We start from the raw sequence: 13,649 nt of genomic DNA, 5'->3' as shown, positions 1-13,649 counted from the left end.
AAAATTAAGCAAAAAATATCCTATAAACGCCACCTATAAACGGATCCCTGTCAAAGTCTGTCATACAACGGTTCAAATAAATATTCTACAGCCCTACACTTTGTCGTTATGAATAAATTCCACCTATGGACACTGTGGACAGCCCTGTCCAAGTAGGCACTTACACGTCATACCCGAGCACTCACACCACTTCCTAATGATCATGCACTTCTCGCTGCTGCTGCTTAATTTATAATCCACAGTTTATTTCACCTATGTTGACACAAAGGCTGGTCGCGCTTTCCATCCAGCTGTACACACCGCACCACGTGCGCGTACTGTCCGGTCCAATAAACTCCAAGACTAATGCCGTATGTACAAGAAAAATTAGTTATTAGTCATTACATCGGACCAGCTTAGCCGAACAATGCCCAGCATTGTCCGGATGCGAATATTTTCATATATAAATTATACGCAGCGATTATATGTACAAGGCATCACAGAAAGTAGCGGGTTGTATAAAAAACTGCATCAGTGGAGGAATACAGTCTAATATTTGCCACCGGCCGCTAAGCCGTAGATGGGTGTCCGGTATCCGCTGTTGTAGGTGTTGTAGCCGGTGCCGACGTTCGTGCTGTATGCGCCGTTATAATTGCTGCTACCGCCGCCGTAGTTGTTGCTGCCGCTGCTGTAACTGGATCCTTTGTTGTAGTTATCGTAGCCGGTGTTTCCGTAATTGTTGTTGTTATTGTACGATCCCGAGTCGTAGTTGCTGCTGCTGTAGCTGTTATAGTTGTTGTTGTATTCCTCTTTGTACAATGGGTTGCAGTAGGAATCGACCTAATAAAATGCCGACAAATGAGCAAGTTACTGCTGTCATTAGTAACAAGCTTTGTTTCCGTTTGAAACTGGAACAAAATGATCGCTGGCATCGTTCGCTGAATTGCATAACATTATGTCTACATTATTTTATAATTTCTATATAACAACTGCATATATCAACTTTATGATATTATTTGTACTTATAATTTATATGCATATTACGATTCTGCCCAAAATTAGACTGTGAAGTTGAAGTCATATTCGTTGATCCAAACAAATCTTTCCACGTTTTTACGTAATGGATTTTCCATGCACTAGAAGGCTAATTGGCAAATAAGTAGTTGAAATAATCCACAGTAATTACCACTAACGTAGTTCTATTTACGCCCGATTCAGATAAATAATTATCTTAAAACTAGTTTGGTAAAAAGGGCAGATCGGCGTGGACTAAGAAAGTCTGTGATATGTAATTTATATGGAAATGCCATTCAATATCTATATTATTAGTACTTGTAAATTAGTCACTTAGTCACTCGCATTTATTTATGCACACAGTTTTATTCAGAAAAAAGATTATCTGGAGTTATTTTGGTAAAAGATTGCACGAAGCTTGTGATTATTTACCTTGAAATGCCAGTCGCAGACACCCAGGTAATTGTTGAAGCGTGTATAAGGCGGACAGTACATGGTATCCAGACGTCCATCGGCTTGGCACACTTGGAAGGTCTTGCAGTCATAGCTGGCATCCCCGTACATCCCCGGCTGCCGTCCGTAACACCCGTAGTTATTGTAGCTGTTGCCGCTGCCGTAGCCGGAATCGTAACTGTTTCCTCCATAATTGCTGTAGCTTCCTCCGTGGTTATTGTTATCGTATCCGCTGTTGTAACCGCCACTATAATATACAATGTTATATTACGTATAACATCGATATCGGTGATCTTCGTAATTATTTAAAATGTTACGGTGGTATATATAATGATATAACCGTGAATTTACACGTGACAGAATCTACAGTATTTATAGTTAATAATCTACTGAAATAAACGGGTGATATAGTCGCAGAGTGAGTGTACATTACCACAATAAATAAGTGGTTAAATGTTGACATCAACCGGTGTAAAATTAGCTATAGTCGAAAATAAGAAAACCTTTACGTCAGAGTGTTGGTCGTCGGTTTATGTTACAGTGCTGATTTAATTAGAAGGCGCAGAGGAGATGCGTAGGCACGGAAATGGGATGAACAGTCCCGCACTGCAGTTTACGAGTTTACGTCAGTTTTTACATAACGAGCCACAACAGAACGCTATAAATACTTCCAGTTTCTACCAGAATAGATTAACCTCTGTTAATCATAAGAAACATTTTCACTGGGAACCAAATTACTGGGGACAGATATAGGAAAGTAGGAAACACGAATTATAGGAAAGTTTTTCAACTGGGAAACAAAATTTAATATCAGGGAAATGGGATGCGCTTTGCGTCAACATTATGCGAAGAACATTAACGCGTTCTGTAATCATTTCTACCATTAAAATGCAGGCTATTTATATATGCCATAATTAATTGTACGAAGCTTTTTTTACAGGAAAAAAATAAAAATTTATCAGAATATATCAGAATGTGCGTCAGCAATATGCGAGCCACGCCAGAGCTCTAATTACTCGAACTAAAATAGTCCGGGCGGTTATATATGCATTAATTGTCTTAGTAATAATTACAGGCAACTTTTTTCAGGTTAAACAGGGAAACAAACTAGCAAAGAACCTCGATAAAACCGCCACCGCCCTGTAATTTGTTCGCAATTTGTTATAACAACGCCAGCAGCGCTATGATAACACCGATACATCATCGGAAATCCTTCTTCCGGCTGACCTGTTCTACTTACTTATAATTACTGCCCTGTCCGCCGCCATAACGCGTCGAATATCCCGTGGCCGCGCCCATCAACGGCTCCGGGTTTCCGGCAGCGGCCGATTCCGGCTTCCCATTGTACAGCTGTCCCTCGGCCGTCACCGCCACCCCACTGTCCGGGACATGCGGACCATGCTGTCCTTTAACCACTTGCACAATCAGTAATCCCCACAACAGCCACATGATGAAATACTATAGTGTATTAAATTGTCAGCGTTTAAACAACAGCAACCACTGATGCACGATTAATCAGCGGACTGAGCTGGGTTAGTGGCGATCAACTGACGACGGATCCTGTTGGTCGACGGAGGTCTTATAAAGCCGGGGTGTCTTCGCAGCAGGTCCTACTTGATGTGCCGGTAACGGGTGCAGGGTAGAGACGAGCCGGTGTAACGAGGAGATAAGAGATGGCATGACCGCTCGCTAGCCTCTTAAACGTTGGCAGCTTGATTAAGTGCGCTCTTCTCTCTCTCGATCTCGCTCCCGCGCTTTATTTGTGTGTCTGTGTGCAGACGGATATGGAGCAGAAGCGTTGCCGTTAAGAAAAAAAATTATAAGGGACGTACTTACTGAGTTTACGTTTAGTGGTTAGTAATGGTATGCGTGTCTGAGATGGTTGGTGTACGGATCAACTTGAGGATAGTTAAGCAGTATCTGTCCGTTTAATGCGATCTAATTGTGCAACGGCTGACTGCGGTAGGCCAGTGCTAAGATGATACGTTAAGAATCCTCGTGAGAATTATCCATGATAATTTTTTTTCCTACTGTATGTTCATTGCTACCGGAAGTGGCCAACCGGCATGATATGATAAACGGGTATAAAAGTTTATTGTACACGGTGTATTCGTGGTCATAATCGGGTCGATGAGATTCTGACAATGCATTTTTTTGCCTTATGGTATGTTATCACCGGCTCCAGTTTGTATTTATTTCGTACAGTTCCTTCAAAATTAAATTTTGAACTATAGTCTATACGTATTAATAAGTATCATAATTCACTACTTTATGTACGCATCGTTCGTGTTTAGAAGTGTTCTTTTACAACGAAACGCGCTTTTATCCGGGTCAGATATTGCTTAATCAATTTTAAAAATTCGCTTACAGCCGTACAATATTTTCTCTGAATATTCAGAGAAAACAGGCAACCAAAATTTATCAAAAGAGAAAATGGAGCCGTCAGTGACGCCACACGTCACATGGAGAGGTGCTTAAAGGATGGCGGTTCCCTTAGTCGTTTGGCGTGACCTTTCCTTCTCTGAAAAAGCATACGCACGCAGCTCTATAAATAAACAGCAAAGCCGGGGCGAAATACAAGAGGGTCATCAAACTCTACCTATCATGTCCGCCAGTTGTCCCCAGAATTCATCCGAGAAGGGGAATTTGGCCAGTTCCGGATTGTTGCACATGTGCAGCAGTAGTAATCCCAGCCGGTAATTTTTGTCCTTTTCGGCTGTTGCTACACGTGCGGCTTTGCGGTTCAACTGCAATCAAGGCGAATCATAAACGCAGCGCAGTATATCGATCAATGCCGTAACATTGATAAGCATATACAAAACAATACGCTCTCCATCTGCTTTTAATTTGTCATTGGTAAACATGAAAAAATATTATAGTATTAAATCCTAGCTGCTTTACCAATAAATGATTATTCGCATTAAAAATTCAGGTTGGTCATGATAATAAGTTATTAAATACAAACAGAACGAATGCGTCAAAAGCGAACTGCAAAAGCTTTACTGGTCTGGACGTTGCAAACAACGGATTAGGGAATATAGTGAACCACAAAAACCTGTGAACGTTAGCTAATGTTTTATGTAACACTTTTACAAGGCAAATCTGTTTGTTTTGGTCCTGAGTCATACTGTTTTTAGAAAGTGATTTAGAAGACAGAGGGGACTAAATTCGTGGGGCATAGTGGACAACGATAATAGTAAAGTACGCTTTATGATACCGAAGCGGCTAGGTATGGCAGAGCAGCCGGCTGTCCGGATCCCGAACCGGCCACTACACCATCACGCACCGGAGGCGGCATGGGAGCCGTGATGAGCCAGGCTGACACGTCCGACTCCATGCAGAATACCACAAAGGTCAGCGCGCCAAACATCCACACCAGCCGCATGATCGATAGCGAATGTCCCCCAAATAAACAACTCACAAATCCGGTTTGACGGTTACAACAAATAGTGAATGTTATATACTATAAAAAGCAGCAAGCTGAAAAGGGAAAAGAAGCACAATGCAAGGAGCAAACGCTCAATCCGGAATTTATATAGTGTCACGACGGACCGCGGTGAGACAATCGCATACACCTTGCTCTGTGATTATACACCTGGCGGGTTGATGTTGATTACAACACAGCCGCAACCCATCCCTGTTTAATTTGCTTCCTTTAGCGGAACACCGCAACACACCGAATCGAGGCAGTGACGATGTATCTGTACAGTCGCAGCAGTGCATCCGGCGATCGATGAGGAAAATGTCAATGTCGTTAACTGCTGCAGCATCCTCCATGGAAGAAGGGCACTTTCCGCTGTCGAAAGAATAGCCAGGAAAGTGAGCACTGTGATTCCGGTTTCGTCCGGAAGGAGCCAGCCGGCATGTGCTGACCTTTCCTTTAAACAATCGCCCAGCATCCCAGATCCGGACTTCTTATGAACGGCCGCCAAAGGTCAGCGCTGAAATTACAGGGCTGATGGGTGTTGATGTTGATGTGAACTTTAGGGAAATTTAAAACATGATGACAGAAATCTTATGCCAGAGATGACTCAGATGAGTATGACAAGAGACAATTGATGGCAATTTAAGCCAAGATGGAAAACGCTCCTTAAAATTTAAGGAGCGTTTTCCATCTTATGTAATTATGCTGGATGTGACCTGATGCATGGTACCAAACCCATGCACTTGCACGAAAACTTTCATTTTTCGCGCGCTCCCAAATCCTTTTTTGTGTAGTTTCGTGGCATCATGTAGTCAAATGATTTTTGTTCATTGGCGTTGGAAGCGTTTGTGAGCGCGGATAGGGGAGGGGGGTTACAAGAAACTCCCGCACAGTTGCATTGCAGTCAGGTGTGGACCGATGTAGCATGTGTACGCACATAGCTGAGGATGTCACTCTCATACAAAACCATAGTTAATATAGTTCTTATACTTTTATACGAAACCATTCTAAAACGTTTTTAAAAGTTTAAAATGAACTTCCAAAATCTTCAAATTTATTTTGAAATTTATACCAGCTACAGCTTTGAAATTCTGCATACATTTGCCGAACTAGGAGAGACTTCACACGTTGAATCAAGATGAGCTACCATGAGTCTACAAATTTTATTTGCAATAAGTACAGAGGCGAGCATCGCTCACAAAACACGTTCAAAGGAAAAATATTGTCCCAGTTGGCACGAGAAGAGACCGTACAGTACATAAGGGGACCATGAGTTATCTCTTTCCAGTACTTTTAGCCTTCTTTTGGTGTTCACCAAGGTGACCACTGGTCACTGCGGGCCAAAATCAAAATTTAATTTCAATGGTTCAGTCGTTATGGTGGTTTGCCGACGATAATAGATGCAGAGTCAAGACGGCAATAATTACAACATCTGTTGCAGTACAGACTACAGAGCAGTACTCAGCTTCGCGGTATATTCGAAAGCTGCAACTTGCTAAAATACGTGTCTGTATCACTGCACATTACAGTAAAATAAACGCAAAAAGATATAAATATAACAGTAAGGGCACCACAACTAAACTTCCCACCATGATAATCCGACAAAATTCTTTAATTACAAACACTCACACAGAGTCCTTTTTTCACCGAGTTATCACACTACAATACGCAACAAACATTGATCAGTAAAAAAGGAATAAAGCATTTCAATCCGAAAGCGTCCTGAAACGGACGGCAGAGTGTACGTTATGTTGAAGAAATCACAGACACAGGGAAAGGGTGGCAGCCAGCGGTCAGGCGACCACCTCGGGGGCTTTGATGACGGTGTTGGTGTCGGCCTCCACGACGATGGTCGTGTCGTCCTCCACCGGGATCAGCGCCTCCTCCAGGACAATATGCCGATACTGCCGACCGTACCACCACAGCACGAACGCCCACTTCCACGTCATGAAGCCCCACACGCTGGCCACGAACTCCGTCGTCTCCATGTTACTCAGATCTGCAGGGACAAGACACATTGGTTAGTAACGACCGGCCGCCATGTGGACAACACTCGAGCTGCAAGGCGCACGAAGTACAGCCAAATGATCGATAATGCACCGGAGAAATCCCAGATTAAAAAAAAATAAAGACAAAAGAAATCAGGAGCCAATGATAATTTAGGCGGTGCAACAACGACGACTACAACAATTTGCCACTGCAGCATAACACCAATATTCAATTTCCATTGACATTTGCTGTAATGCTATTTGGAAATTACTAATTGCGACAATCCACAGTTTAATACGAGAGGAAAACTGGCAATTTAATCCTAAAAACTAAACATTAAATTCTAGAGTACTGTATTGGCATAATGGTCAACAGTAATTTTATCAGTCTTTGAGTCAGCTTGAATTTACATTCAAAAATTGTTTAGCGGTGTTGATGAATGCCGAAATTTTTAAAAGCAAAAGCAACATTTTTTATTTATACAAAGTATGTTTTTCTGAAAAAATGTGGCTGTTGTAGTATTTTTGCAAATTAGAAAGAACGCTAATTATATCGTATAAAATAAATATACTGCGCCAATTAAATTATTTACATCGCTGTTTATCTTTAAACTTAATGATACGCTGCATTGAAAGTTAAATTCAAGAAAGCTCTGTACACCGTAAAGCAGTGTGAAAAACAGCACTTGACTTACTATCGCCATGGACAGCACCCAGAACAATGTAGACGATGAACGCGATCACTCCGATCACTTGTCCCACGATTCCCGTGTATATCACCGACGTCAGCTTACTGGAGTACATGGCCAGTTTGCCTCGCTTGTAGAAGATGTGCAGTAAGAGAGCAGCCACTGCCCAGAGAGCTGCAAGCAAGAAAAACACAAATGGTAGAAACCAGAAAAGGCAAAACTGAAAAGTAAGTACGTGCAGTGTAAAACTTTGAAAAATTTCTTTAAAAAGATTACCAGGCGCATGCCATCAAATCTCGGTTTTCTGACACAGCGTCCCGGAATTACCATACAGGGTGCATTGCAGTCAAGCTCAAAACTGACTAGACATTACAAAGTTTTTCTGAGTTTACTGCGAAATGTTAGAGTACGTACCCGAGAAGAAACCCCAGAACACAATATTCCAGTTTTTCTTTCCAATAAAATACAAGGCTACCATCAGGCCGGCGCTGATTCCGAGAGCAGCAGCAGCCATGCGCAGGATCATGGCTTTTCTGCCAGGCACCACCACGACTTTCACCATTTTCAGTCGGAATGCTGAGAATGCCTTCCACTGCACGCTGCTCGTCCGCCGTTCCGAGGCTGCTACAATCGCATTATCAACTGGTTCATCATCTAGTCGACGTAAAGGAATAACACAATACAGTATTGTTTAATACAACAACGTACAGATCAAGTTTCCAGCCAGCGATGGCTAGAAAACGTCAGATTTGGATTTCTGAGTGAAGCGAGAAAATCAGCTGGAAAGGATTTGCATGGGTGACGTCACGACCGGAAACAGGGACTGTATGATTCGCGCCGGAAGTCGGATTTCTCTATTCGCATCGGATCTAAGGGATCTTTTACTTCTTTTTTAAGCGCACAGAATGTGGGAAGGGAAAAAGTGATGTCACGTGAATCATTTAGGGAAAAATTGCGGTGAACTGCTGATACCTTTGACCAGTGTGAAGTGTGTGGCAGACGAGAAACATGTGTCGTCGCATCGGGCGATTACATTGGTGTATCTGCTCAGTTGTAATTTGTACCGGCAAAGCGGGCCAATTCCATTGTTGGATCGACAATGTTGATAACGATAAAATTGTCTGTGCTCCAAATAAGGTTAACCATCATTGATTAGAAATATTCATCATTCACACGCCTTCACAAAAATTCATAATTCACCGAGTTTCTCCATTACATTGTATCGAAATCGCTTTGTTACACAGTCGGTCGGTAATTTTCAGCCAGCTAAAAATATAAATCGATATTACTTATTATTAATATTAGTTTTTCCCAAATTAATTATAATTTTCCAAAATTATTTACTATATTATAGTATATTTACGTTCTCTTCCAAATACGGTACACGTTATAAAATGCCTTCGAATATTCACCTTAAAATGTTATAAAGAAGAATTCGGCAATAAAATAGTTTATACGCTGTACGGCTGCAGTGATACATGTGTACCGTGAATTATCAGCGTAAGATTTCGCTTTACTTCATCATTTGCATAACTTAATCCGCTAACGTTCACATAAAACGCATACCTATTTATACACCGATGTTCACTTATAATTTTCCATAAAACAAACAGCAAAAATGTGCAATAAATATCGAAAAATCTTACCATTTCTTCCCTGAACCGGTTCAACAACAATCAAGCCAATAAACTATTCAAAAAATGCCAGAATTATAAAAGCAAAAAAGTGTCGGCAATAATGTATGCACAACCGTCGGCCATGTATATCACAAGACTGCGCTGTCACAACCTCAATTCCTTAACGACAGATCCAGGAGAACGATATTCACGTCATGCCGTTGACAGCATATACGATGCAGCTCAGGCCGCTGCTTCCGTGTCCGTGCGTATCGGGATGTGGATGCCGAAGTGGAGGCGCAGTTGTTCATACAGGAGAAACATCAGGATCGTCTGCGGTCCGATGCGAATGAATGCCGGCAAGTATCCCTACAAATTACACAAAAAACTACCCTATGGAGAATACGTTAGTGTTTAAATAATATAAATATTAAAGGAAATAAACGGAAAAATCATCAATCAAACAAACCCCATTGAATTATTTTTATTTATTACTGGGCTGTTCATCTTTATTTTATTGTCAGTATTCATTTGCTTTTACTAAGCTTTTACTAAGCGTAAAATTTTTATCACTGTTACGAGTTATCAAAATGCTAAAATTCTGTTACAACCAGCGCCTTACACTTCCTTATAAAGAAAATCATTAAACAACTGGCACTTCATATGAACAGCACTTTATACCTGAAAGAATGCTCGTACACCGCCTGTGCGGGCTGTTTCACTGAAACAATGCCGGAGATTCTGGAAAAAATGGCAACAGGTATGAACAATCAACCGAATCTACTAGTGCACTTCATAAACTACATCACAATACAAACTCTGCATTAAATCCGTAACAACACACAGTGAAAACACGCGGCAAACATTATTCGTTTTACGCGTACCCGATAACGGTCGCAGTTATTCTGCATCCGTGTTTTCACCACATCGAACGGCGCGGACACCGTCGTACTGGCCATTGCCTAAAAACACCGACAACTGATTCAACCATAACTGAAACCGCGTGAATGTAAGAACACAAGGAGCACCGGAAGTGCATGTAGTGTCGTCTCCCGGATCGTTCGTACTTACCGCAACGGAACTGCTGAGCAGATGCGTTGGCACGGAATCGGCGAATCCCAGATGCAGCAGCATCTGTTTGACCTGGTCGTAGAAGGACAACTGGCCGATGGTGATGAAGACGGCCCGCACCATCACCATGGAGGAGCCGCGCCACAGCCGCAGGAAGCCCTCTTCCCGGCACACCCGGATCAATCTGGATAAACAACCCATACGGCGTAAACAAGCGCTACACCAGCGTATTATAAGAACGTCAGTGGCAAGGGAATCTGCGCTGAGTCTTAAACTTTAGTAGTGTTCGGATAAATACATAATAAACCGGATGTTAATAATAAGAAAGCAAATCGGAAAGTAGTCTTCAGTTTCAAGGAAAAATACTACAAAAAGCTAGGAATGGAAAAGGCATATTCAATTACCATTTATTCAATTAATACTGTAGTACAGCACACGGCTAATTAAAAGCGCAAACTAAAATATTCCGCAGATTTAAAAACATTAGAAGCAACGTACTATCGTGCGGATAAAGCCGTAGAATCATTAAAAATCACGACACAACGGTAACAAAAATACAAAAATAAGCAAGGGTACATGAATTCCTTAACTAAAATAAGTAGTCAAAAAAAGATATCAAGATTTACGGTTCTTAATGACTCTGCTGACAGTAATTGAGTACATACAGCATCTGCATTGATACAGATATTATACCACGATAAAACCTCTCTACTACGTTTCAATCACATCATATCTATACTAGCGAGTGTCGCTCACGATAGTAGACATTACGCATGCACGTTAAATTTTCGTATCGTCCTACTCACCCGTCGAGACCGTTTTTGTAGTTGCGCCGCTCTTCCAGCGGCAGTTTGACATCATTCTGCATGCGCACATTCACCAGGTCCGCCGGCGCCCCCACAAAGCCCCCAAAGGCCCCGCTGACGCCGGCCGTCAGGACTTTGTAGGGGAAGGAGTGCGGGCGGTGGGGATCGGCCGGTTTCATCATCTCGTACATCCCGAAACGTGCCGTGGTGTGCGTCAACTACCCAGGCAACAAACAACAGCACTGCGCATTTTTTGGCCGTTGGGATGGAGGGGCCATGCAATAATAGTTCGTTACCTGGCGCAGCACGGAGGCGCTGATCCCGTTGTACAGCGCCAGCACGCCCTGGGTCTTGACAATGTGCACCGCGCTGGGGATCATCTTCAGACGGCCCTGCTCCTGGGTTTGCAGGTACACCTGCAGAAAACCAAAGGAAACTGAGCCAGCGTACTCAAATGCAATCGGGTTAGTATTTCAACTAAACAATTAAAACCCATTGAAAACTTACAATTAAATAACACCATGAAAAAATCACAATTAAATACGGTAACCCATTGAAGATTACAATTAAATAACCCATTGAAGATTCCATAAAATCCTGCCAAGAAAACAGCAACAAAGCAAAACACAGCAACAAGAAATGCAACAAAAATAACGCAGATAATAACACTAATCGATCATATTTTAATAATAAATAAAAATTCCAAATGAAATTAGCAAATGATTATTTTGCGAGAAACAATTGTGGCAAAAATAGTAGGACGTGCAAGAAAACAGCAAAACATGGGCGACAATAATAACAGCCCTGAAAAATTGTTAAGGAATTCAGCAAAGGATGCATGATATTTTGAGAAAAAAGATTGTCAAAGAACTAGCACGAAATACAGCAAAAATACGAGCATAAACCGATAATTCGTTTTTTCCAACATAAAAGAACACGACGACTCGCTTAATTTTTTATGCCTAAAAAACGCAGAGGAATCTAAAAATCTTTGAAAAAAACATAAAAAACGATAATCAGCATCATATTCTTGCAATCTTACATTCTTACTGGATAAATTACAACAAGGGAAATTCGCACGGCATATGTAATCTGCACTAAAAACAGTGATGAGCGTTTTTTTAATAAGAGAAAGAAAAAGATTAACGATTTATCTTTTAGCTTGAAAAAGAGGGATGACAATCAACCGCACGGTACCTTGAGCAGATCGAGGGGATGCGTGATGGATACGGCCATGGTGCTAGCCAGACCACCAAAGTACCAGCGGGCTTTGCGCGTGATCTGCGTCGGCGGCCCTGCCGTCCGCGCGACAAACTTCCCGCGGCGATCCGCATCCGCAAAGGCCCGCATACTGCTGCTGTGGATGGCCGACATACTGTTCTCCTCACATCCAGCAGGGTTACGAATCCCTGGGCCGGAGATGTCTGGCAGAGGAAAGAGATGGAAAGAACGCCAGACACACCAAGGACGCCACCACCACATCCACAGTCGACGGTTCACAAAAAATAAAATTATAAACGTTATGAAAACATCGTCACAGGATTCGTGATTCGTCAACTCTCGTAGAATTCTCTCAAGTGTCAAGTCTTAATAAGTAAGCTGTAAGTACTCCACAAAAACTGAAAGTCTACTCTGTTGTAGGTACAATGGGAAGTTTTCAGATTGACAGAAGATCCAGAAGGCAGAAGTTGTCCTTATCGTTAGAGCGATTAGACTGATGAGCGCTGCAAGTCAAAGTGTAAAAGCTAAACAGCGCTGTATAAAGGACGGTAAACAAAAAAAAATCAAAACAAAGTCTTCTGGCAGCAACTGAATGAGCAATGCCCGCTTTGAATACAACACGTACAATACAACTACGGCTTTCGTAAATTACAATACACAAATTCAAAACACAAATTCATCGTCATGTCGAACGGTTCGACATGTGTGAGTTATCTGCATGTGCCATTGCGAGGTAAGGCTGCGCTCATGGATTGGATGCACGGAACCGTCAACACATGCCCACTTTAAGGCAACGTTGCATAAGTCTGCCGTATCGTAAACCTAGTCTCGACTAGATTTACGATTCGGCATCGTTGACTTATCCATGCAGTCTGCAGCTGTTTTAGGTCGCGTACACAGTTTCATCTATGGAATATCTGAATTATTATTAAAAACAACCTCTCTGCCATTATTATGAATCTTCGTTAATTAACTCAAAAGCAGAGCGACTTCTTTATTTGGGCAACAATTAAGTCTGAAATCAATCTAATTTGACAAATTGATTAATTTCAGTGCTAATTTGCATGAATATGTCATGTGGATATTTTGGCTACTGTAATATCGCATAGTAAAGTGCAAAACGTTGTTCACCTGCCATACAAATTAATTAAGTACTGTAGTGAAATTTGCTAATTTTCGTTTCGCGTTCCTTATACAGTGCTCCCCATACCGTATGATACGTATAATTTACCGTAAGTTGGGGCGCTCAAATATCGCAGCTGCAACGGTTGCTTCGTTATCGCGTTATTGGATGTTTTTTCTATGCATCATTCGTGCTTACTCATGGGTTGTTGCGGTATCGTACGGTTAACGTTCGATAAGTCGCCATAGTTGAACTCGTATAATGA

General features: G+C 41.8%; 4 protein-coding genes across 7 annotated transcripts; all 4 read right to left on the bottom strand.

Annotated features, from left to right (window-relative positions):
- Positions 1 to 242: 242 nt before the first annotated feature.
- Positions 243 to 3,126, bottom strand: LOC129600649 (uncharacterized). The gene is made up of 3 exons (XM_055499189.1): positions 2,687 to 3,126; positions 1,426 to 1,693; positions 243 to 819 (listed from the first exon to the last, which is right to left on the bottom strand). Exons 1-3 carry the CDS (start codon positions 2,893 to 2,895, stop codon positions 529 to 531), a joined length of 768 nt encoding a protein of 255 aa, XP_055355164.1. The 5' UTR covers positions 2,896 to 3,126; the 3' UTR covers positions 243 to 528.
- A 519-nt stretch (positions 3,127 to 3,645) lies between these two features.
- LOC129600668 (uncharacterized) lies at positions 3,646 to 4,928 on the bottom strand. 2 transcript variants are annotated; one of them, XM_055499211.1, is made up of 3 exons: positions 4,733 to 4,928; positions 4,046 to 4,193; positions 3,646 to 3,967 (listed from the first exon to the last, which is right to left on the bottom strand). In XM_055499211.1, the coding sequence occupies exons 1-3, from the start codon at positions 4,829 to 4,831 to the stop codon at positions 3,921 to 3,923; spliced, it is 294 nt and encodes a 97-aa protein (XP_055355186.1). In that variant the 5' UTR covers positions 4,832 to 4,928; the 3' UTR covers positions 3,646 to 3,920. The 2 variants fall into 2 exon arrangements, with proteins under 2 accessions (XP_055355186.1, XP_055355185.1); XM_055499210.1 differs by having other exon boundaries at positions 3,665 to 3,967; positions 4,664 to 4,928.
- A 1,536-nt stretch (positions 4,929 to 6,464) lies between these two features.
- LOC129600642 (heme transporter HRG1-like) lies at positions 6,465 to 8,491 on the bottom strand. 2 transcript variants are annotated; one of them, XM_055499181.1, is made up of 4 exons: positions 8,256 to 8,491; positions 7,962 to 8,171; positions 7,554 to 7,721; positions 6,465 to 6,869 (listed from the first exon to the last, which is right to left on the bottom strand). In XM_055499181.1, the coding sequence occupies exons 2-4, from the start codon at positions 8,107 to 8,109 to the stop codon at positions 6,664 to 6,666; spliced, it is 522 nt and encodes a 173-aa protein (XP_055355156.1). In that variant the 5' UTR covers positions 8,110 to 8,171; positions 8,256 to 8,491; the 3' UTR covers positions 6,465 to 6,663. The 2 variants fall into 2 exon arrangements, with proteins under 2 accessions (XP_055355156.1, XP_055355155.1); XM_055499180.1 differs by having other exon boundaries at positions 7,962 to 8,491.
- A 120-nt stretch (positions 8,492 to 8,611) lies between these two features.
- Positions 8,612 to 12,936, bottom strand: LOC129600641 (mitochondrial dicarboxylate carrier-like). Of its 2 annotated transcripts, XR_008692110.1 has the most exons (8): positions 12,238 to 12,936; positions 11,337 to 11,456; positions 11,041 to 11,258; positions 10,235 to 10,418; positions 10,048 to 10,125; positions 9,845 to 9,904; positions 9,194 to 9,532; positions 8,612 to 8,813 (listed from the first exon to the last, which is right to left on the bottom strand). XR_008692110.1 is itself a non-coding variant. In XM_055499179.1 (7 exons), the coding sequence occupies exons 1-7, from the start codon at positions 12,520 to 12,522 to the stop codon at positions 9,407 to 9,409; spliced, it is 1,071 nt and encodes a 356-aa protein (XP_055355154.1). In that variant the 5' UTR covers positions 12,523 to 12,936; the 3' UTR covers positions 9,059 to 9,406. The 2 variants fall into 2 exon arrangements, 1 of the variants encoding a protein (XP_055355154.1); XM_055499179.1 differs by lacking the exon at positions 8,612 to 8,813 and having other exon boundaries at positions 9,059 to 9,532.
- Positions 12,937 to 13,649: the final 713 nt, after the last annotated feature.

This window comes from Paramacrobiotus metropolitanus, unplaced genomic scaffold (assembly GCF_019649055.1).
Source record: "Paramacrobiotus metropolitanus isolate TYO unplaced genomic scaffold, Prichtersi_v1.0 Parri_scaffold0000188, whole genome shotgun sequence".
Taxonomy (NCBI): Eukaryota; Metazoa; Tardigrada; class Eutardigrada; order Parachela; family Macrobiotidae; genus Paramacrobiotus; species Paramacrobiotus metropolitanus.
The sequence above is the reverse complement of the archived record's forward strand: the minus strand, read 5'-3'. Positions and strand labels throughout refer to the sequence as shown.

What these genes read in the sequence shown, in the direction of transcription:
- LOC129600649 (XM_055499189.1), bottom strand. Translation starts at nt 2,895, where the DNA reads ATGTGGCTGTTGTGGGGATTACTGATTGTGCAAGTGGTTAAAGGACAG. An exon ending in GGACAGGGCAGTAATTATAA is followed by an intron (nt 1,694 to 2,686) that starts GTAAGTAGAACA and finishes TGTATATTATAG; the next exon opens with TGGCGGTTACAACAGCGGAT. An exon ending in TCTGCGACTGGCATTTCAAG is followed by an intron (nt 820 to 1,425) that starts GTAAATAATCAC and finishes GCATTTTATTAG; the next exon opens with GTCGATTCCTACTGCAACCC.
- LOC129600668 (XM_055499210.1), bottom strand. Translation starts at nt 4,831, where the DNA reads ATGCGGCTGGTGTGGATGTTTGGCGCGCTGACCTTTGTGGTATTCTGC. An exon ending in TGCCATACCTAGCCGCTTCG is followed by an intron (nt 4,194 to 4,663) that starts GTATCATAAAGC and finishes CCTTGATTGCAG; the next exon opens with TTGAACCGCAAAGCCGCACG. An exon ending in ACAACTGGCGGACATGATAG is followed by an intron (nt 3,968 to 4,045) that starts GTAGAGTTTGAT and finishes ATGCTTTTTCAG; the next exon opens with AGAAGGAAAGGTCACGCCAA.
- LOC129600642 (XM_055499180.1), bottom strand. Translation starts at nt 8,109, where the DNA reads ATGGTGAAAGTCGTGGTGGTGCCTGGCAGAAAAGCCATGATCCTGCGC. An exon ending in GTTCTGGGGTTTCTTCTCGG is followed by an intron (nt 7,722 to 7,961) that starts GTACGTACTCTA and finishes TCTTGCTTGCAG; the next exon opens with CTCTCTGGGCAGTGGCTGCT. An exon ending in GGGTGCTGTCCATGGCGATA is followed by an intron (nt 6,870 to 7,553) that starts GTAAGTCAAGTG and finishes TTGTCCCTGCAG; the next exon opens with ATCTGAGTAACATGGAGACG.
- LOC129600641 (XM_055499179.1), bottom strand. Translation starts at nt 12,522, where the DNA reads ATGTGGTGGTGGCGTCCTTGGTGTGTCTGGCGTTCTTTCCATCTCTTT. An exon ending in GCGCCTCCGTGCTGCGCCAG is followed by an intron (nt 11,259 to 11,336) that starts GTAACGAACTAT and finishes TTGCCTGGGTAG; the next exon opens with TTGACGCACACCACGGCACG. An exon ending in GTGTACGAGCATTCTTTCAG is followed by an intron (nt 9,533 to 9,844) that starts GTATAAAGTGCT and finishes TGTAATTTGTAG; the next exon opens with GGATACTTGCCGGCATTCAT.